Source organism: Lithobates pipiens, unplaced genomic scaffold (assembly GCF_037356315.1).
Source record: "Lithobates pipiens isolate NorthernLeopardFrog02 unplaced genomic scaffold, aLitPip1_a1.2 Scaffold_3, whole genome shotgun sequence".
NCBI lineage: Eukaryota > Metazoa > Chordata > Amphibia > Anura > Ranidae > Lithobates > Lithobates pipiens.
This window is the reverse complement of record NW_027507790.1, coordinates 7403966-7426079: the sequence shown is the minus strand read 5'-3', so window position 1 is coordinate 7426079 and position 22114 is coordinate 7403966. Positions and strand designations below refer to the sequence as shown.

Sequence of the window (22114 nt, the reverse complement as noted above, 5' to 3'; positions counted from 1 at the left end):
ACTTACTGATCCGCTCTCCTCCGTGTCGGAACGAAAAATACCGACACGGAGGAGAGAATACATCACTTCCTCTCCTGTGTTTACATTACAGGAGAGGAAGTGATGTCACCGGGGATTTCCATTCGTCGGGAGCGATCGCGAGGGGGTGGCCATGAATGAATGGCCGTCCCCTCGTCCGGGATCGCTCCCGAACGAAAACCGACCGCCGCAGGCACCGGGCGGGGGCCCGATCGGGCCCCCGACCCGCGGGAGGCAAATCACGTACATGTACGTGCTTATGCCTGCCCGTGCCATTCTGCCGACGTACATCGGCGTGAGGCGGTCGGCAAGTGGTTAAAGTGCAAGTCCACTCTAACACTAAAATCCCTACATCTACAGACAGCCATGATCTAACACTAACCTACCTAATCCTGTAAAGAAGAAGATGATCCAACCCGATCCCATGCTGAGCTGTCAGCTGCAGATTGACTGTGTAGAGGAGTGCAGAGGACACTCAGCCGACAACGTAAACCCCATAGTAAGTCTATGGGTGACGTCACTCCCCATTCATTTCACAGCCGTTGTTGGCTGTGTCCTCTGCAGAGCTTCCGCCGTTGGAGACCAGATCGGCTTCAAAAAAGGTATGTATACTGATTTATTCTTTACAGGGCTAGATAGGTTAGTGTAAGATTGTGGATGAAAGAGATTTAGAGACTACGTTCTCCTCAGAACAAAAGAATAAGATGTTGCTGTTTAATCAAAAGGCCTTAATGGAAAGCAGATATCAAGAAGGGGGATATAAGATCCTTACTAGGTGGTATAGAACACCAAAAGTGTTACATCAAATTTATCCCCAGATATCAGAGACATGTTGGAGATGTTTGGGAGCGGAGGGAACATTATTACATACTTTTTGGGAATGTCCAAAAATAAAAGTGTTCTGGGAGATGGTAGTTGATACTATTGTAATGATAACAGGAATTGACCTGGGAGATAAACCGGCAACTTTTTTGTTGCTGGATATTCCAATGGCAATAGAAAGATTTAAAAATTCTTTGCTGAGACACCTATTGATAGCAGCAAGGGCATGTATTCCGGCGCTGTGGAAAAAGAGCAGCCCTCCAACTAGAGCACAGTGGTTTCAGAGAATTGCAGAAATCCAACAAATGGAAAATTTGACAATGACAATGAGAGATCAAGATGAGAAATATCAGAAGATTTGGGCTCCATATCTAAAATATAGAGAAAGTATGATGCAGAACATTTGTAATATGGTAGAGCTGGCGAATCATGGGAGGGGGGGGGGGGGGGAGAGGCGAGGGGGTGGATTATTATGAAAATTCCCTTTTTTTTTTTTTTTCTGGGAGGGAAGGGTGAGGGATGGGGGAGGATGATGTGAAATTGAGATATAGATTGAAATGTTATAAGATATAGCTGTTAAAGAAACTGTAGGTATATAACGAAATGTAATGTGCAATCTATAGAAAGAAAAGATGGAAAAATAAAGAATTTATAAAGAATCTGTAGATGTAGGGATTTTAGTGTTAGAGTGGACTTGCACTTTAATAATAGACAATGGGTCCCACTGTATGTTACAAATGTAGAACTCTTTCTGGATCCAGCTTTTTTTTTTTTATTTATGCATCATCTAGACAGTAATTATTGCAAACAAGTTCACAATTGGTATCACAATATGCACAGCTGAATTTTGAATGGCTATGAGTGATTATGCCACTCAATGTCATGGTTAATGTCAAAATATTGTAGAGAAAATCCGTAATGTTTTCAGTGAGCACATCTTTTGCAGTGTTTAGGTTAAAGCGATAAATGATATAAAAAAAAATGGCAGCAGGCAGCTCTTTATTGCAGAAGAGATATGCAATATCTCTTCTGCAATAACAAATAATTACCTGCCTATTCACAGTCTCCTACTGAATGCACATTTCTTGTTTAAAAATAACCCAAATCAATATATATTATTTAGTCTGTGTGAAAATTCATAGTCCACAAACTATGGTATATATATATTTGAAAGTTGATCAGTCATGATTTACTGATGGCCTTCTCAATTATTGAGGCCCTAAAGTGCCTGGAAATTATACTCTTTTGGAAAACAGACAATCCAAGATATTTAGTAAGAGGCATGGCAACTTTTTTGAAGTTGTAATTTTTTGTCCCAATTTTAAGGAAAATAAAAAAAAGATTCAAATTTTGAATTTTTTACATACTGTAACCAGTGCAGTACAGCATCACATCACAACATCATATAACTGGCGAGACAGTGATCAAGGACAATGACTGGTAACAGTATGTAAAAAAAGAATGTAATCATTTTTAAAATGTTTTCCTTTTATTACAATTTTTTTATTCTTTTCATACTGTGACCAGAGCAGTACAGTGTTACCATATTGACACTGTACTACTCTGGGGAGGTGATCAGGATTTTTTTTTTTTTTTGCACACTGTGATTAGTTCAGTCTGTACCATGTGACAAAAGTAAAAAGTAAAATTGTAATGTAATTTTCTGTGAGTGGTTACAGTAATCACATGGTACCGCCAGCAGCCCAGTACATTGATTTGTCCACCAGACACAGTGGGTGACAGATCACGCTAAAGTGTAGCCCGATCCTAGGAGGATATCATGTGGCATCCACCCAGGATGGCAGTGCTCCCACTCGGCTGCCATTGTGCTATAGGCTGAGTGGGAAGTGGTTTAGCAAAAGTAATTTGAGTGACTATTAGACCACTTTCACACTGCTTCACAGGCACTATAGCGCTAAAAATAGCGCCTGCAAAGCGCCTCTCCTGTCACTCCAATGTGAAAGCCTGGTCTCATTACATCACATAAAAAATCGGATTGTAAAGTCGGACTATAAATTGCGTGACTTTGGGGTCGCAATAGTAGAAAACTAGCCTAAGGGAGAAAAGTTTGCTTTCTATTCTTATCAGTGGCGCAACTGTTGGGGGCCCCCCCCCCAAGACAACAGTTGCACTTATATTATTAATTTAAATAGTTTGGGACCTTAAATTTTCCTATAAAGACAGCTATGTGAAGTGAATGCATTTTTGAAAAGTACATATAGTGTAAATACCTTATTTACCAGTGGTGTGTTATTACAAATCAAATGTTGTACAAATAATGTAGTAATCACAGCCATAATAAGGCAAGATTCAATCCAGTGGTGAGATGAGAACGAGGTATTTTCTATACTGCGTTGCATCTGTTACACCTACATTAAACACGTATTACTCTTGTCTCAGAACTCTTGAGGCACAGAAATTCTGTACTATATGCCTCACCTACTCTAACTACAAGCCTGTGAGCAGAATTGTAAAAATGGATGATCTTCGGGCCGGTTCACACCATACCTGCACATGAATCACACAGGAGTATGCTGTACATTCATGTGTAATTCAGACCACATGCAAAATGCACTCCATTTGCGATCTGCAACAACCTTGTGATGTGATCTTTTTTCATTAAAACTTTTTGGACAAAAATTGCCGATCCATGGTGTGCTAGCGAATATGTACCCTAATAAAAAGTGAATAAAAACCCCAAATGCAGGTCACAAACGCAGTACGTTTGCCCGCACCGGATCGCATGATACTGCGATCCAGTTACAGTGCGTTTTAAGAAGTAGTGCATGTGCTACTTTGGTGCGGGGCAAATTTAGCCCATTCAAAATGAATGAGCTCATATCACACCACACAGAACTGCATCTGAATCGCACAGGAACACACAGCGCCTTCCTGTGTGATTCATGTGCTGGCATAGTATGCATGGCCCTCTCAGAGAAGGCCTACTATTTGACACATTGCTCCACTCTGCAGCCTACGTGGGATGCATACAATACAGTAGAGCACATAACAGCTTTACTACCACATACGGGGAATACCTGGAGTGCAACTAGACAGGGCAAGAAAATGGAAAATTGTATTCTCACCTTTCCGTAATTTTCCTTTCCTGACGCATTTCCATGGCAACACACACACACACTGGGTTGTGACTCCACCCCCACAACCTGACAGGATAGGTTGTGGGTATAGGTAACTATAAAAGATGAAGGAGAGGCACCCCACCTCATTCTCTGTAGCTACCACCTAATGAAGGTTGGGATGATGTGTGCTGCCATGGAGATGTGTCAGGAAAGGAAAATGATGGAAAGGTGAGTATACAATTTTCCTGACGCATCATGGCAGCAAACACACTGGGAAATAACTCGCCAGTCGGGAGGGTGCAAGTAAAGTAGTAGAATTTATTTATCATATGGCTGTAGAATTAGCCCGAATAACTGATCTGCCAAATTCCACTATAGACAACTGAACCAAATCTACCCTGTGGTGGGCCATGAATCTATCCTGTTGTGGGCCAGGTTGCTGCCCTGCAGATTGTCTCTGGTGACACTTGCAATATGTCTCCAGGTATCGTCAGATTCTGAACATTGTAGGCTTTCTTGATGGCCTTAACTAGCCAAGATGCAATGGTTCTAGATGAAGCCATTTGGCCTCTTCTTCCTCCATGAGGAATCGCCAATAGATTCTCGGTCTTCCTAAAAGATACAGTAGCTGTCAGGTAGTTCCTAATGGTCGTCATAATGTCCAAAGCATGTGGTTGCCCTTGATCATCAGTAAATTAAGGAAGGTTGATTTCCTGATTGTAGTGAATAGATGATGACACCTTTGGAGTAAAGCAGTCTGATAGTTTCAGTACCACCCTTTCTGGGTAATAGATCAAATAAGGTTCTGAGATCATTAACGCCTGAATCTCCAAAACTCTTTTAGCTGATGTGATGGCGATAAGAAATGTTAATTTCAATGTTAAGTTTCACTATGTGATCGAGTCAGCTGGATGAAAGGGTGAACCTGACAGAGTATTCAGGACTACTGATAAATCCCATGTTCGAAATGTCGGTCTTCTTGGAGGCCTAATCTTTACACAAGCTTTTATAAACTGGATTAGAAGAGGGTGTGATGCCCATCTGAACCCTGTTTTTGCGGATAAAGCTGAAATCTGCACCTTAAGGGTACTTTAACTGAGTCCCTTAGATAAACCTGTTTGAAGGAAAAGCCAGCCATACTGTTGCGCCATGATCGTGAATCTCTCTCATATCCTACCGTAAGTAATATTGGTTGAGAATTTTCTTGCTTGGAGTAGCGTTGAAACAACTTCCTGAGAACAGCCTTGCTCTAGGAACCTATTCCTCTCAACATCCATGCCATTGGATGGAGTCTCTCTGGATACGGATGGAAGAACTGCACCTGGTGAAGCAGATCCTGAGACAGTGGAAGAGAGTTGTAGCAGAGTTGTGAACCAAGGCCTCCTAGGCCATAACGGAATCACTGCTATTACTGAGGCTGACGACCTCCTGAGCCTTGACAGAAACCTCGCTATTAGAGGAGTTGGTGGGAATATGTATCCCAGACGAAAGTTCCACGGATGAAGCTGGCAATCCACCCCTTCTGCAGATGGATATGCTACCCTTGACAGGAACCTCTGGCACTTGGTGTTCGGTGTCGCGGCCAGATCAATTTCCCCCAAGTTTGAGTCAAAAGATCGAAAGATTGATGGTTCAGAGACCATTCGTTGTTTGACAAGAACTCTCTGTTTAAAGAATCGGCTAGTAAGTTCTGTGTTGCCGGAACATACACTGCCCGAAGGTCTGTTAGGAATAACTGGGCCCATTCCAGGATGGGGCTAACTTCCTGTAATAAGGTACTGCTCCTGGTACCCCCTACCTCTGAATGTATGCTACCGCCACTTTGTTGTCCATCCATATAAGGACACTTTTCCCCCCTCATGGACGTGCTGAAAGCTAGGAGGGCTTGAAAGGCTGCTCTGAGTTCAAGAACATTCGATATTATGCACACCGCGTGAAATTGCCATTGACCCTGAACCGCCTGGTCCCAATAGTGGGCTCCCCATCCTGTTTGACTGGCTTCTGATGTAATTACCTCTGGTTCTGGGTGAACTATAGGTCTGTGTCTTTTGACTGTTGTCTGTATTCATCCACCACCAAAGCGACTGTTTCACTCTGTGATGAATGGCAATCGGCTGGAGCATTGATACACCGTTCCACTGATTGAGGAATGAAGACTGCATCTCCCTCGTGTGCCATTGTGCCCATTGGACCATCGGAAGTGTGGCCGTCATTGAGCCTAAATGTGCTCAGACTCTTGCCGGAAGGAATGTTGCTGTCATTAACCTTCTTAGCTTCCAAATCAACGGGTCTATCTTCTTTTGAGGCAGGCGGATTCTGTTTGACAAAGTATTGAGTTCTGCCCCTAGAAAAATCATGTTTTGTGTAGGTTGAAGATTGCTTTTTTTTCCAGTTGATTAACCACCCAAAACTCTGGAGAGTGTTGATCAGCATCCCCTGATGGAGAATCTGCGTATCCTGACTGTCTTCTAGAAGCAAAATGTTATCCAAATGCAATCACTGGAAGGAGAGTTTTTGTAAAAGTCTTGGGAGCGGAGGAGATGCAGAATGGGAGGCATTGGAATTGGAAATGTCGATGATTGACTGCAAATCGTCAATATTTTTGAAATGCGTGATGTATAGGCTCATGTAGATAGGCGTCCAATAAATCTACTGACAGCATCCAGTCTCCTAAGTTTATGGCTAATAGGATTGATTGGAGGCTTTCCATTTTGAAGGCATCGATCTGAATTCCTTTGTTGAGCCCTTTTAAGTCCATCACAGGGCGTAAGTCTCCCATCTTCTTCTTCATTAAGAATAGGGGAGAGTAGTACCCCCTTCCTCTTTGAGGGGTTGGAACTTCCAGAATTGCCCCCTTGCTTTTCAAATCCACCATATACTTGAGAAGTAGTTTCCTCTTGACTGGTGAAGAAGGAAGTCTGGTTGGCTGGAAATGGCCTTCAGGGACCCCGTCTGAAAACCTCCATTTGTGCCCATGTTTTATTGTGGCCAGTGTACAAGCATCCTTTATGTGATCCATCCAGACCTGTTTGAATTTTTTGGGCCTTGCTCTCACTTTCCCAGGCAGGACAGGCATACCCTCAAAAGGACTTGTTATTCCCTGATGTGGTGATCTTAGAATTTTGAAGCCTCAAAAAAGAGGATTGTGGATTCTTCCATGTTCTTTTGAACTCTCTTCCAGGCTTAAACAATCTCGCTTCCCTATACCCTCTCTGAAAGGTTGCGTTTGAAAAATGAATGACATCTACTGAAGTATCTGCTACAAAATCGCCTGCCAGTTTCAGGTCTTGAAGGGAACTAATTATTTTCTCTTGGTCCGCTCCTTCATGTATGGATTTTTCTATATTGGCAGACCATCCAATGATCGCCTTACCGATTGTGGCCGCTGCTACTGCTGGCCTACACGCCCCCCCTGCTGTGTAGTAGGCTTGCTTCATAACCTGATCGATCTTCTGGTCCAGCACATCTCTGAAGGTTACTGCATCTTCTATTGAAAGGGTAACATGTCTTGCGAGTCGCATCAGGGAAGCGTCAACCACCAGTGGATGAATTAATGAACTCACCTTAATTTTCTTCAATGGATATCATTTGGCCAACCTGTTATTCAGGTTGGATCTCTTATCTGATCTTTCCCATTCATCCTTAATGATCCTCCACTCCTCGATAAAGGGAAAAGACTCCGGCTCTCTTTTTAAATTAGGGAAGTATTTCTGTATTTTGGGAGGAGCCGCCTCTGCTTCCTCCCATGCTATGGCCTCCTGTACTGATTTTAGAAAGGGTTCCACTAAGGTAAAGTCGAATCCTGTGGGCATCTCTTCATCTTCATTGTCAGAGGCTGAATCAGAATCAATGTGAGCATTATGAGATACAGCAGATGTGCTTGGCATGTCTTTTCTGGTTCAGGAGCTGATAATTCCAGAATAGATTCTTGTACAGATTCTCTGATAAGGTCAGATACTTCCCTTGCATCCGACTCCTTCTTCCTGGTTGCTTCATTAAAGCTTGCGCTGCAAGCTAATTTGTATGGCAAAGCTGGAGCTCCGCACACCCAGCAAGCGTTTGCTGCAGGGTGGGTGTGATAGCTCCTTTCACGATGAGGAGAAGGAGACCGTCTGCGTGAGCGCCTACGCCGCAAGTGACTGTGGCGAGAATGGGCGTGACCAGAGTGTCAATGACAAGATGAAGACTTTGGGTGACTTCTCCCTGATCTCCTATGGCTTGAGGTATGGTTTGAGCGACCTTGATGCCTGGAGTTTGTCGATCTTGACCTGGAAGGGCTGTCAGAAAGTCGCAGCATTAGAAGGTCACACACTCTTTTTCCTCTTTCATACTTTTACCTTATATGCTGAGGGGGGTCTGCTTGGGCAGTGACCTCCATGAAGAAGTGCACAGAAAAGGTAATACCTGATGAGAAACAACAGTATAGCAAATGCAATGCAAGAAAAACATACAGAGTTGCAAATAACCAGGTAAAAACAATAAAGCAGCCTACCAGAGACTGAGGGCAGAAACAGGCAAAAGAAACGATCCTGAGCAGTCTGCAGCCATCAGCATAATTCAAACAAGCTGTGGGCCTTTTAAAAAGGAAATGACATCACTGCACATGTGCAGAAGCACTCTTGTGGCACCCATGCTATATTGGAAAAGGGCAGAATGACCTGCAGCTCTACCCCACTTCCTCCAGTGCCTGTGTAGGGCCCAGAGAAGGATGCAACAGCCATAATGGCACAAACACTGAGCTGTGGAACTACAGATCTCAGCCAACCCCTTGTTAAATAAACAGAGAGGATAAAGCAAAGTCAAAAGCAATACCTTGGAATAGAAGAAAGGTAGGTCACTGCAGTACTTTAAGCTTCTTTAAAGCTTGTATAAATGCCAGAATGCGCCCTGAGACCACCAGATTGGGGTTCTATCCATAGAGGCTCCTTTAGAGACTGTACAGGAGAGACTTCCAGCCAGGAGAGGCTTAACCTGGTGGAGCGAATGCAGTAAGGGTGCTGAATCCTGTCCATCCGAATCAATGGCTCTATCCTTGTCAGGTGATGATAAAAAAAAAAAGAGAGAATGAGGTGGGGTGCCTCTCCTTCATCTTTTATAGTTAACCTATCCTGTCAGGTTGTGGGGGCGGAGTCACAACCCAGTGTGTGTGCTCCCCTGATGCGTCAGGAAAAGTGAATTTTACAAGGCTCAAATTAAGTTTGCTTTACTTAGGCATACTTTCAAGTCATGAAGCTAGATGCCATAAAACGTTATTTGGAAATGGAAATCTACTTCAATGTAAAGTAAACATATTGTTTTTGGAGAGAAGTATCCTGTTTAGTGGACTTGAAATGCAATAAAAAGATCAGAAGGCATAACACTGTGCAGCACTACTAAACAGAAAGCAGAGCCTGTACATTGTACTGTATAATTACAAACTGTACACAGGTTTACGAAACCAATTGCTAATAAGATTAGGTACATTGATCTTTCACATGTATATTTAAAAAACCGTCAAACCGACTAAACTAAGCAATGTCTAAAATAACAGTTAATATTTACCTACTGTTGATCTCCTCTCTTTAAAGCTACTAAAGGAAGATGGGAAGATGTTTGGTCCCCAATTGAACATTTTGAATCTACCTCCACCCCTGCATCAATACCATGTATTCGGCCGAAAGAACAACAGAGGACAAGGATTGCTTTTTTTTTTTTGTTTAATTTTGGGGAAGCCACAGTGCTTACGGTGTACCTACAAATAACTAAGAGCGGGCATAAAAGGCAGCTGTAGCAGGGTTATGGAAGAGAGCGCAACAACTTTGCTGCCATTGGTATACAAGAATGACTTCAGGAGACCAATCCCTACGTAGCCACAAACACCAAGAAGTTGGAATGATTTCCAGCAATATACTGGGAAAGTATAACATTGCCCTATAAGTAGTATTCAGTTTGCGTAACAAATACTAAGGCTCCTTTCACACTTGTACCACTTATCCTACAACTTGGGACTGCATGAAGTCGCATTACAAGTTGTTCTCCATGATTTCCAATGACAACCATTCATATTAGTACAACTTCAAAGTAGTCCCTGCTAAGGATGAGCTCTGGCATGTTCGTACAGCCCAGGTGCAGGGTCCGTCAGGAAGTCAGCACTGCGCTGAGCTAATCACAGGCAGTGAGACATTGTCCCGATGTGTGGCTGCAGAGAGATCGGGAAATGTCTCACTACCTGTGATTAGCGCAGCGCAGTTCCGGCTTCCTGGCGGGCTCTGCACGTTGGCTGTGCGAACACGCCGGAACTCATATTTAGTCTCTGCACTACTTTGGTCCAACTTTGATCCTACTTCAGCCCATTGAATATCACTGAAGTCGGATCAAAGTCGGATCGCCGTCTTAACTGATCCAACTTTGGCATGCGACTTGTGTTCTGATGATCCTGAAGGGGAACTCCATGGCAAATAAAAAAAACAAAAAAAACGGCATGGGTTTCCTCTCCAAGAGCATACCAGGCCCTTTGGTCTGGTATGGATTTTAAGGGGAACCCCAATGTAAAAAAAAAACTGTGTGGGGGGTCCCCCCCAAAATCCATACCAGACCCTTATCCGAGCACACAGTCCGGCAGGTCAGGAAAGGGGGTGGGGATGAGCAAGCGCCTCCCCCCCCTCCTGAACCAGGCCGCATACCCTCAACATGGGGGGTGGGTGCTTTGGGGCAGGCGGGGCCCTGCGCCCCCTACCCCAAAGTACCTTGTCCCCATGCTGATGAGGACATGGGCCTCTTCTCGACAACCCTGACCGTTGTCTGCGGGAGGGGAGCTTATGGGGATCTGGAAGCTCCCAGATGCCTGCCCCACACGCTATGTAAATGAGTATTGGGTACATTGTACCCCTACCCATTTACCTAAAAAAAAATTGGCAAAAATAAAATACAGTACACAGGTTTTTAAAGTAATTTATTAAGGCATTAATTAAATTATTAAATCGCTTCCGATTTCTTCTCCGCTCTCAGGGTCTTCTCTGCCCTCCTCTGATGTCTTCTTCCTCTGTCCACTGTCTTTTGCCTCTGCCGGGTCTTCTTGCTCTTTTGCTGGGTTTTCTCCGCTGTCTTCTCCCTCTGTTCTTCTTCCGATGTTGACTCAACGCTCTCTCTATGCTCTAATGCTGGGTGCGCAGTGTGCCACTACTTATATTGGCATGGAGCGGGGTCACTGGAGGCCCGCTCCTTATGATGTCACAGCCCGCAGCATGATGAGCGGTGACGTCATAAGGGGCGGGCCTCTGGGGACCCCACCCCATGTCATTATAAGTAGTGGCTCACCGCGCACCCAGCATTAGAACGGGAGAGAGCGTTGAGTCAAAATCGGAAGAAGAACAGAGCGAGAAGACCCGGCAGAGGCAGAAGAAAGCGGACAGAGAGAGAAGAACTGGAGAAGACTAGAAGACATCAGGGGAGAGAGGAGAAGACCTGGAGAGGGAGAGAAGAACCGGCAGAGTCAGAAGACATCAGCGGAGGAGGCAGTAGAGTCGGAGAGGGGAGAAGTCAGAAGAGACGCCAGAGCTGCCTTAATTAATTACCGTATATACTCGAGTATAAGCCGAGATTTTCAGCCTCTTTTTTGAGGCTGAAAGTGCCCCCCTCGGCTTATACTCGAGTCATCGCTGTCTGCCCGCTCGATCAGCGTGTCGAGCAGACAGACAGCGGCCATTCTATTCAAAAGCCGCGCCTCCGGCTCCCCCTTCGCCTGTGATAGGCGGAACACTGAATTTCCCAGCAGCCTGTGTTCCGCCTATCACGGACATCGTATCATCCTCGTACTACGGACGAGGATGATACGAAGGCAGTGATAGGCGGAACACAGGCTGCTGGGAAATTCAGTGTTCCGCCTATCACAGGCGAAGGAGGAGGCGCGGCTTTTGAATTTTACAATGGCCGCCGAAGAGGGCACGGGACGGAGGCAAGGCAAGGCAAGGCAAGGCACGGCACGGCACGGGACGGGACGGGACGGGACGGAGGCAAGGCAAGGCACGACACGACGGCAAGGCACGGCACGGCACGGGACGGAACGGAGGCAAGGAGGCAAGGCACGGGACGGAGGCTCGGGACAAAGGTAGGCTGGACACACACACACACACACACACACACACACACACACACACACACACACACACACACACACATACACATATACACACACACACACACACACAGGGATGGGTGGATGGATGGAGACAGACACAGGGATGGGTGGATGGATGGAGACACACACACACAGGGATGGATGGATGGATGGATGGAGACACACACACACAGGGATGGATGGATGGATGGACACACACACACACAGGGATGGATGGACGGACACACAGGGATGGACGGACACACAGGGATGGACGGACACACAGGGATGGACGGACACACACACAGGGATGGACAGGCATGTCTCACCCTCGGCTTATACACGAGTCAATAAGTTTGCCAGTTTTTTTGGGGGTAAATTGGGGGCCTCGGCTTATATTCGGGTCGGCCTATACTCGAGTATATACGGTACCTTAAAAACCTGTGTACTGCGTTTTATTTTTGACACTTTTTTTAGGTGAATGGGTAGGGGTACAATATACCCGATACTCAGTCAAATAGGGCGCCCACAGACACTGACAACCAATGGCCAGGGTTGTCGGGAAGAGGCCCTTGTGGGCAGGGCCCCCCTGCCCCAAAGCACCCACCCCCCATGTTAAGGGCATGGGGCCCGATACGGTCCGGGGGGGGGCTGCTCACTCATCCCCACCCCCTTTCCTGACCTGCCGGGCTGTGTGCTCGGATAAGGGTCTGGTATGGATTTTGGAGGGGGGGGGGCCCACGCCATTTTTTCTGCGTGTGGGTTCCCCTTAACATCCATACTAGACCGAAAGGGCCAATATGCTCTTGGAGGGGGAACCCATGCCGTTTTCTATTTTTTACATTGTGCCTGTAGTTCCCCCTAAAGATTCATACCAGACAGTGCCTGTTATTATCAGGGATCAAAGTCGGATCCCTGTTCATTGAAGTCAGACGCATGTCGGACTTCAAGTCGCAGGGCAAAGTTGGATCCACAGTCGTACGACTCTCGTGTTGCACCAGTGTGAAAGGGGCCTAAGAGTGAATAAATATAGCACCTAAGCATAAAATCTGTCTTGGGTCTGACTGTTTCAAACAGGCAAACCCACAAGGGGGAAGACATTGCTACAAGGCGAAGGCCTTTCACCTTCTAAAATATGGACAGATTTTAGTATTCATATATTTACCTCCAGCTAGAGTACTTCCTTTCATAAGCTTCTGCTATTAAGCCCTCTTCTGCAGACAGCTCTTTCATTCTTTTCCAGGCTGGGCAGGTGATGATACGATCGATCCTGTGGCCCCAGGCATCATACTGCTGCAGTTGTGGTAGGTTTAATTCACATTCTCGTCCAAGGGAATCAATCTCTTCCACTATGCGTTGTCCAAACCGCTCAAGATCCCTGCTTGCTTCCTCAAGAACCTGCATATCAGATAAAAAGTAAGGCAAGCTATTATGTCTAATTTACCAATGTGTTTCCCAACTATATGTCTCAAGTAACGTAGATAATACATACAAAGTGAGTTTTACGTCACCTCAGTGATGTTAAAACTACAAATCATTCAAGTTGTAATGATTTCTCGACCACTCAGGAATAAACATACTGTACTTTTTTGGAAAGATAATGCGATATTCTTGAATTAAAAATAACAATGTGCAAGATTACATAAAAGCTCCAGTTAAAAGTTAGGAGTAAAGAAAAAAAAGAACGTAAGAAAAACACAACACACAGCTCTTGTTGCAATAGTCACCTTCAAGTTATCTCTTGTGTTCTGGGCTGAATGATGGCAAGGTTGGGAGTATTTTCAAGTTCTGAAGATTAATTTTTTTCCATGAAAGCCTATCAACCAGCTATACTGAAGATATACCATAACTCTTGCTCACATTAAAAGGTAGAGTCATTTAGTAAAATCACACATACATTAGTGGAAGTAGATATAGCAACAACATTCATAAATATCAGAATGTGTTTAACATCTGTCCAATACTTGATCGACTTTTCTCTTTCAATAGTTTTTTATTCAAAAGTTTAACAAAGTACAGAGAAGACCAATGTAGTTAGACAAATATCAAAGAGGAGTGTTCCCTCTAATACAATTAAGAGTCAGAGTGTTATGGACAGGACCCAATTAAAGGAGCCTAAAGCGTCTGTTTACAAAAAGCATAATCTGAGAGTAGTTGTCCTATTACAGACATATAGTGAAGGCTTCTCTATAAAAGAATGTAATTTTAGCAATTGGTCAAATCGTAACGTAACTTCAATCCGAAAAACGTAGGAGTTATACAGAGATTATGTTCAGTACCGCAAAGCCTTACTCCCTAAATAATCAGGAATGAGGTAGGCTCTACTGATCCGCCAAATGCATCCGTATATAAAAAAAAAACATTGGTGGTTAATAAAGGGGGGAAAAAAAAGGTAGAGGGAAAGATAGAGAAGGAGAAAAAAGGGGGGGGGGGGAGTTAACAGGAGTCCTGTCGATTTCCAGGGGGCGTCGGGCCACTAAGGGGCATGGAGATATCTAATCAAGGGATTCCACACCCTCTCAAATTTGGTTTGCTTGTCTCTAAGAATACTGGTCAGGTTTGCATTAATCATAATCCAGGATATTTTGTGTTTAACCAGCGGGATATTGATCACGAGTGATTTCCATGCCCGGGCTATCGTAATTTTAGCAACTGTAAGTAGGAAAAAGATAAGAGTTTGAAGATGCCGGGAGATCTCATCCTAGAGGTCAGTGAACATAGCAGTTTTGGGATTTGTTCGGTCCCGTCACTGAATAAATTAGATCGAATACTCGAATTCAAAATCTTTGGACATTTGCACATAACCACCAAACATGGAACATATATCCCACCAGGCCACAGCCACAGAAACATTTGGGTGAGGCTCCAGGATAGATTTTTCGCTAACCTTGCTGGAAGATACCATCTAGATATCACCTTATAGTTCGCTTCTACTAAAGAGGTATTGAGTATTTACTTGATCAACGTTTAAAAATCATTGCTCAGAGCTTTTTAGGTTATAATATATTCAAACTACACTATTTTTCTATGAAAGTTTCTAACAATTAAAATTTTCAGAATGAACCAAAAAACGTTGGCACTATGTTCTGTAGCAGAAGTTAGAAGAGCCAAATATATTAGGTAATGTCCACGGGATGGTAAGGCCCGACTGTTGTTTAGTGATACCACCTAGAGTGGTGGAAAGAAGTCAAAAACATAGCCCAAACCACTACCCAAAAGGTCCTCACCAAATCCAATCCAATATGTGAATGTATCTTGTCAATAAAGAAATGCAGTGCAAAGACTGGCTCAGCAATATGGTATGTCACAAAAATTTTCATTGTTAAAACGCATATATCCAAGGAGCTGTATAGCTCATAAAATTAGTATCCTGAGGCGAAATGTGTCATGGTTCTGGTGGCTGAACGCTGTCAAGATGGATATCTTGCCTAAACTCTGGCATTATATCTGGAAACGTAAAAAATTTAGGATTCATTGTTCCTCCCTCTATTTGCTCAAATCTCAAGGTGATATTGCCCTACCCAATATTCTTCTATACTACCATGCCTCCTCTCTATTGAGATCGACTTGTACCACTGCCAGGAATCTAAACTGTTGACAGTATTAGAGAACGATTTGGTTGACCCTGAAGACTTTCATACTGTGGACAAACCCAGACGCCTGCCTGCCTAAGGACATTGTGTCTCTTTTGGTCACATCCACACTTCACATTTGGGACTCCTATATGGCGAAAGGTGTACTCTCCTCCAGCCATAGCCCTCTATCCCCTTATTCAAAACACATACAGTATCTCAAAAAATTGAGTACACCCCTCACATTTTTGTAAATATTTTATATCTTTTCATGTAACGCTGAAGAAATGACACTTTTCGACAATGTAAAGTAGTAAGTGTACAGCTTGTATAACATTGTAAATTTGCTGTCCCCCCAAAATAACTCAACACACAGCCATTAACCTCCCTAGCGGTAATCCCGAGTCTGGCTCGGGTTGGGATTTTCATTACAATAGCGGTAACCCCGAGCCAGACTCGGGTTTGCACCGCTCGATGCAGGGGAGGACACAGGGATCGTTACTTACCTTGTCCCCTGGATCCAGCGATGTCCGCCGCGCTGTGTGATCGAGCCGTCCTGCGCTCGATTCACAGTGCCGAATGCCGCCGAGCTCCGTTCCCTGCGACGTTACGACGCACGGGAGCGGAGAACGGCGGCAAATTCAAAAAAGTAAAAACACACAAAACACACACAGCACTGTAATCTTACAGATTACAGTGCTGTAGTAAAAAATACACACCCCCTTTGTCCCTAGTGGTTTGTGCAATGCCCTGCATGCACTTTTATATTATAAATACAGTTTTTTACTGCTTGGAATTTGGAGATTGTCCATAGCAACCAAAACATGTCCCTTTTTCAGTTTTTTTTGGATTTGATTACATTATTGAATAATTTTTATTATTCTTTATTATATTATAAACTTTATCATACCCGGGATGTCCGCTAGACTCTGGTTTGAAGAGATTTCAGAGCGTTATTCCTAAGAATTACAGGACTACAAAATAAAAGCCAGATTTCCATGCAAAATAATTGTACCGCTTTCAGCACCTTATTCCAGACTGAATCATACCGCCAGGGAGGTTAATGTCTAAACCGCTGGAAACAAAAGTGAGTACACCCCTAAGTGAAAATGTCAAAATTGGGCCCAATTAGCCATTTTCCTCTTCCCGGTGTCATTTGACTCGTAAGGCCGCGTACACACGGGCGGACTGTCTGTCCAACTTAGTCTGCTGAAACGTGTTTCAGCGGACAATCCGCTCGTGTGTGGGCTTCAGCGGACTTTTTCAGCGGACAGTCTGGCGGACTAAGTCTTTCGGAATTTCCGTAATACAGTCCGTCCAAACTTGGTTTCAGCGGACAGTCCGCTCGTGAGTAGGCAAGTTGGACGGACTAAGTATGGCGCATGCTCAGAAAGGATTTACACGGCCGAAGGTTGCATTGCAGTGTATTGGACGTCGTATTTCTAGTCCCGTCGTACGTGCTGTACACGTCATCGCGCAAGCTTTCAGCGGACTGTCTGTTCATCGTGTGTGGTCAAGTCCGTTCATTCAAAAGTAGGACGGACTGTCTGTCGGATTGTCTATGAACTTAGTTGGCCAGACAAACCGCCCGTGTGTACGCGGCCTTAGTGTTACAAGGTCTCAGGTGTGAATTGGGAGCAGGTGTGTTAAATTTGGTGTTATCGCTCTCGCTCTCTCATACTGGTCACTGGAAGTTCAACAGGGCACCTTATTGCAAAGAACTCTCTAATGCCGCGTACACATGGTTGGAATTGCGCCCAGCAAAAGACTGATGAGAGCTTTTCATTGGAAAACATGACCGCGTGTATGCTCCATTGGAATTTTGCTGGCCACATTTCCGCCAGCAAAAAATTAAGAGCAGGTTCTCAATTTTCCAGACGAAAAAAGTTTCTATCGGAAATTCCGATCATGTGTATGCAATTCCAATGCGCAAAAACTCAAGCATGCTCAGATTCAACTATGAGACAGAAGCTATTGAACTTCCTTTTTCTAGGCCCGTCGTATGTGTTGTACGTCACCGCTTTCTTGACGGTCAGAATTTGCTGTCACCGTGTGTATGCAAGACAGCTTGAGTGAAATTCCATCGGGAAAACCATCAGAGCTTTTTCCAACCAAAATTCCGATCGTGTGTAAGTGGCATTAGGATCTGAAAAAAATAATTGCTGCTCTACGTAGAGCTGTAAAATTTGCTGCTCTACGTAGAGCTGTAAAAAGGCTATAATAAGATTGCCAAGACCCTGAAACTGAGCTACAGCATGGTGGCCAAGACAATACATTGACCTAACAGGACAGGTTCCACTCAGAACAGGCCTCGCCATGGTTGACCGAAGAAGTTGGGTGCACGTGCTTAGCATAATATCCAAAAGTTGTCTTTGGGAAATAGACGTATGAGTGCTGCCAGCATTGCTGCAGAGGTTGAAGGGGGGGGGGGGGTTAGCCTATCAGTGTTTTAACAATAAAAACTTTGTGATATTGGTTTTAGTGATTTGGACTATGTTTTACATTTTCAGAATGTGTCTTTATTGACAGAATTGTGAAATCATGAGAGGACAGATCGGGAATAAAACATTTTCATGTTCCAGGCTGAAAAATTCCATAAAGCAAAATAGTGCAGAGAACAGTAAATATGTGGCTCTTTTTCTTTAGAAACCGTAACATGTGTTTTGCTGTTTGTGCAGAATTTAACTGCAAAATAATCAGTCATGGAGAGTTTATAGGCCAGACCAAAGCATTTTTAGTTCCACGTTATAAAAGTAAAGTTCAGAACACACTGTTTACAATGACCGTACCACACTTGGTAGGCAAGGGTTTAAAGAGGGAATATGATCACCATGTATAAAACATATCAGTGTTCCATATAGTGAACTTGATGCAGGGTTATTCACTTTAGGGGAATTACAAAGGACAAGGGGGCAATGTTTATGTCTGCAGTAAAAATATAATATACAGCATGAGCATAAGTACCAATTGCATTTGGGGAAACAGGAAACCTTTTTTTCCCTCCACTGGAACAAATTGGACAATGTTTTTTTTAGGTATTTTTCCCTTTTTTCTAGATCAACTGTGGGTAAAGGGTTTTGTATATGGAGATCTTCTATTTATTTATTTTCTATTGGTTGAATTAGATGGGCTTTTCCTTTTCTCAAAATAACTTTGAAACCATGTAGCTAGCTAAATTTAAGAGAGAAACAAAGATGCTTCCAGCAGGCCATCACAGCTACAATGTAAAATTCCAGCTCTTTAATCTACCCACTCTATTGGTGAAAGATTCATGGTCTCTACTAAGAAATCTCTTTTATGGACCCTTGACTATTCAGCCATGGTTTGTCAAAGTAACATTCAAAAGAGGGTTTCAACCACTCATCAGTGAGTTCCTTAAATACAGGATGTCTCCTATTACCACATTGGTCTCCTTTTTAAGGTGGCCCAAATGCTGGGTGTAGTGGCCCAAATGCTGGGTGTAATGGAAAGGTTTTTGCAGCTTCAGGGACTCTAACAAGGCTGGAGACTGCAGTCTAATCCTCCTGCTGCAGAGTGGTGCACACGGCATAAATACAAGCTAAATTGTTCTATTTTAATTTCAGGATAATAGCGGTAAACTGCACCTCCTCAAGGACAAACCCATCTATTACAGAATAGAGTGACTAAAAATCATATAGTCACTAGGACCAATGGCTCAGAAGCTGCTAAGGCCACAAGCAGATCAACTATAGAATCTGCTAAGGAAGGCACGGGAGGAAGCTTATAGCCTCTGCATTCATAATCAGTGAGAAGGTAGGTGAATTGGGCCAAAAAAGCTTGTATGATTGTAGTAGGGCCCCAACTAAAAAGGCAGGGGATTCGGCATTGGCGACACCTGACAAAGCTACGGAGGACTATGATGATGAAGACGACTCTAGGGACAGAGGATAACATGATTCCAGCTTTATATGTTGGCACTTTCTTATACAGTCCCAGAAAAATTAGTAGCGTGTGTGAGTTAGGGTCACCAGCTACAGCAGGACTGCCCTCTCTATGACTAGGATAAGACATGTTACAAGTGCATGGCAGTTAAAGCCCAATTCTGGGCATTTTTTTCCCCATGCAGTGGAGCTGTATACACACTGCAAGGTTTGCTGCACATATTGTCTAGGGGTGAACACAAAGCTTATACTCACCCAATCCTTTGATCCTCCGGAAAACGGCATTCCTCCATGTCCAGTAATGGACTTTTCTTGGTTTATGAAGCCTACTTTGTGTGTGATAATGTCAGGAACAGTCCACTATTCAAGACCGTTGGGGTGCTGCACCAGTCTTGTACTGGGAGGATTGGTTGATTAACCACTTCAGCTCTGGAAGGTTTTAGCCCCTTCCCGGCCAGGCCATTTTTTGCAATACTGCACTGTGTTGCTTTAACTGACAATTATGCAGTCTTGTGGGTGTTTCCTACAAATAGAGCTTTCTTTTGGTGGTATTTGATGACCTCTGTGGTTTTTATTTTTTGCACTAATAACAAAAAACAATATTTTTTACTTTCTGCTATAAAAAAATAAAAATGTAAAGAAAAAAAAATTTCTAACTGCTGTGACTAGAGGAAAACAGAGATCCGTGTTTCTGCTTAGCAGGTTCTCCATTTTTCTTCCTCGCAGAATGCTTTGTTTACATTACAGACCACCAGTCTGCCTCTCCTGTGAACAATCAGTGAGTCCCAGGGGCCATCTGGCTGCAGGACTCGTTGACCTGCTCCCATGGTGCGCTCCAGAGCCCATCAGAAGAATCACTTACAGGTACATGATTTTGTGCTTAAGGGCTGCCCTGCCACAGTATATGTACGTGGGGCAGTCCTTAAATGGTTAAGAAAGTATATCTCTACTCTCCTTTCCCCCTACACAAAAATTAGCAGTGCAGATACATCCCCACTCCATGGGAAAAAAAAAATTTGTCCGGAGCTTTAAGCAACATAAAGTTTAGGGTATGAGGCAAGGCCTCAGATACTCGCGAAATCCAAACATCTGGTAGCAGGTGAAAGTCAGATGGCTGGAGGTGACAGCTGTCGCTGTAGGCAGGCAGCAACTGAAGACTGGAGTAACATATGGCTCATTGCTAATTAGGAGCAGCAGGAAGGTGCTTCCTTGATGCTGAATGGCAGGAAAAAAAGCATAAAATGGGCACACACAACACTCCGCCCCGCAGATAACATCAGAGCTCAGTGTTAATGCCTGTCACAGCAGAAACAGAACAGGAAGTGGGGATTTTAAAGGCAAGCTGCAATCCAAGCAAAATAGGTAGGTCCAGGTGCTCATTGGCCTACTCACAAAGTGAGGCTTTAGAGACTGGGCAACAGCTCTGGACTAACTGGCTACCAGAATGGGGTCTGGGAAGTGTCTTACGCAGAACCCAGTGCCTAAAGGTCACTTTCAGGCACTGTCTAGTCTAGTGGAATCTGGATGGGGCACTCCAACAGCCAGGCTAGAGACAGCTTCACCAGATAGCTGCAGTGAAGATACCATCTCTAGCAGTTATGTAGTGAAGAGTCTTGCTTAAAAAAAAAATGTTGAAGAAAAAAATTATTCTAGCATTAGGTAGGTAGGTCAGCAAAGTTTAAGAAAAGACTTCTATCTTCCTAGGACACTATCAAAAAACTGAGGAATTCTGGAAGTGGGAGGGGCTTTTTGTGGCTGGCCTACAGTTTATTTTTGTTTGCAAGTGTTCAATCCTTCTGTATGCGTCAGTATAACCTGAAGGTAAAAGACTTCCTGTGTCCCTAAATGGTTGAGAAAGACATATATATTACACATCTGTTACAGCTCATCCCATGTAGTAACAAAAATTATTCCCTTATCCCATTGTTAACATTTGGTTAGGGGCTAAAATCCAGCTATTTAGATATTGAAAATTGTGAGTGGCCTCTAAAGATGATATTGATAAATATATAAGGTCAGTTAAAAGTTGTACCATCATCCAGAAATTTTTCTGGTCTTCACTCTTCACCTGGAATTTTTCATTCACTTATTCAAACCTGGTTCAATGGTCACGTTTTCCCGGATTTTCCTTTCACCCCTATTTACACCCCCCCCCCCCCCATGTGCTTCAGTTCATAGTTTACCCATTGCATGCACTTTATTTTATTCAGACTACTACTGGTGACGCTCTGTGCCCTGTGCATACTGGGATTCGGGTAAGCGGTCATGTATCTGTCCCCATTTAACAGCTTTATATTGTTTCAATTCATATATTTCCTGTAACAATGTTTTTTACTGCAAGTGAATAAATGCATTGTTTTTGATCATGTGCTAAGGAAATTGCAGATTTTTCCTGATGAAGTGGCTCACGGCTCAGTCCGTGAAACTAGTAGAAATATTGTCCGTGACCTACTATCCCACTGTGATCCCATCAGGAGAGTATTATCTTGGTGATAAACACATGGACCGTCACCTATATTTTTTAAACCTATTATTGTCATGTATTGTGTATCAATAAACTTTTGTATACTTTTTTTTTTTACATGATTGCTCATATATGTGAACTTACTTTCATTGCATTGTACC

General features: G+C 43.7%; 1 protein-coding gene and 1 long non-coding RNA gene across 2 annotated transcripts in view; both read right to left on the bottom strand.

Annotated features, from left to right (window-relative positions):
- LOC143940130 (uncharacterized) overlaps window positions 1–22114 on the bottom strand; it is a 648562-nt gene that overhangs the window by 71847 nt on the left and 554601 nt on the right. The window lies entirely within an intron of this gene.
- LOC143940129 (acyl-CoA dehydrogenase family member 11-like) overlaps window positions 1–22114 on the bottom strand; it is a 130836-nt gene that overhangs the window by 71847 nt on the left and 36875 nt on the right. The window contains exon 3 of the mRNA XM_077461209.1: window positions 13181–13413. Coding sequence (XP_077317335.1) covers window positions 13181–13413 — 233 coding nt within the window. The remainder of the gene's footprint in view (window positions 1–13180; window positions 13414–22114) is intronic.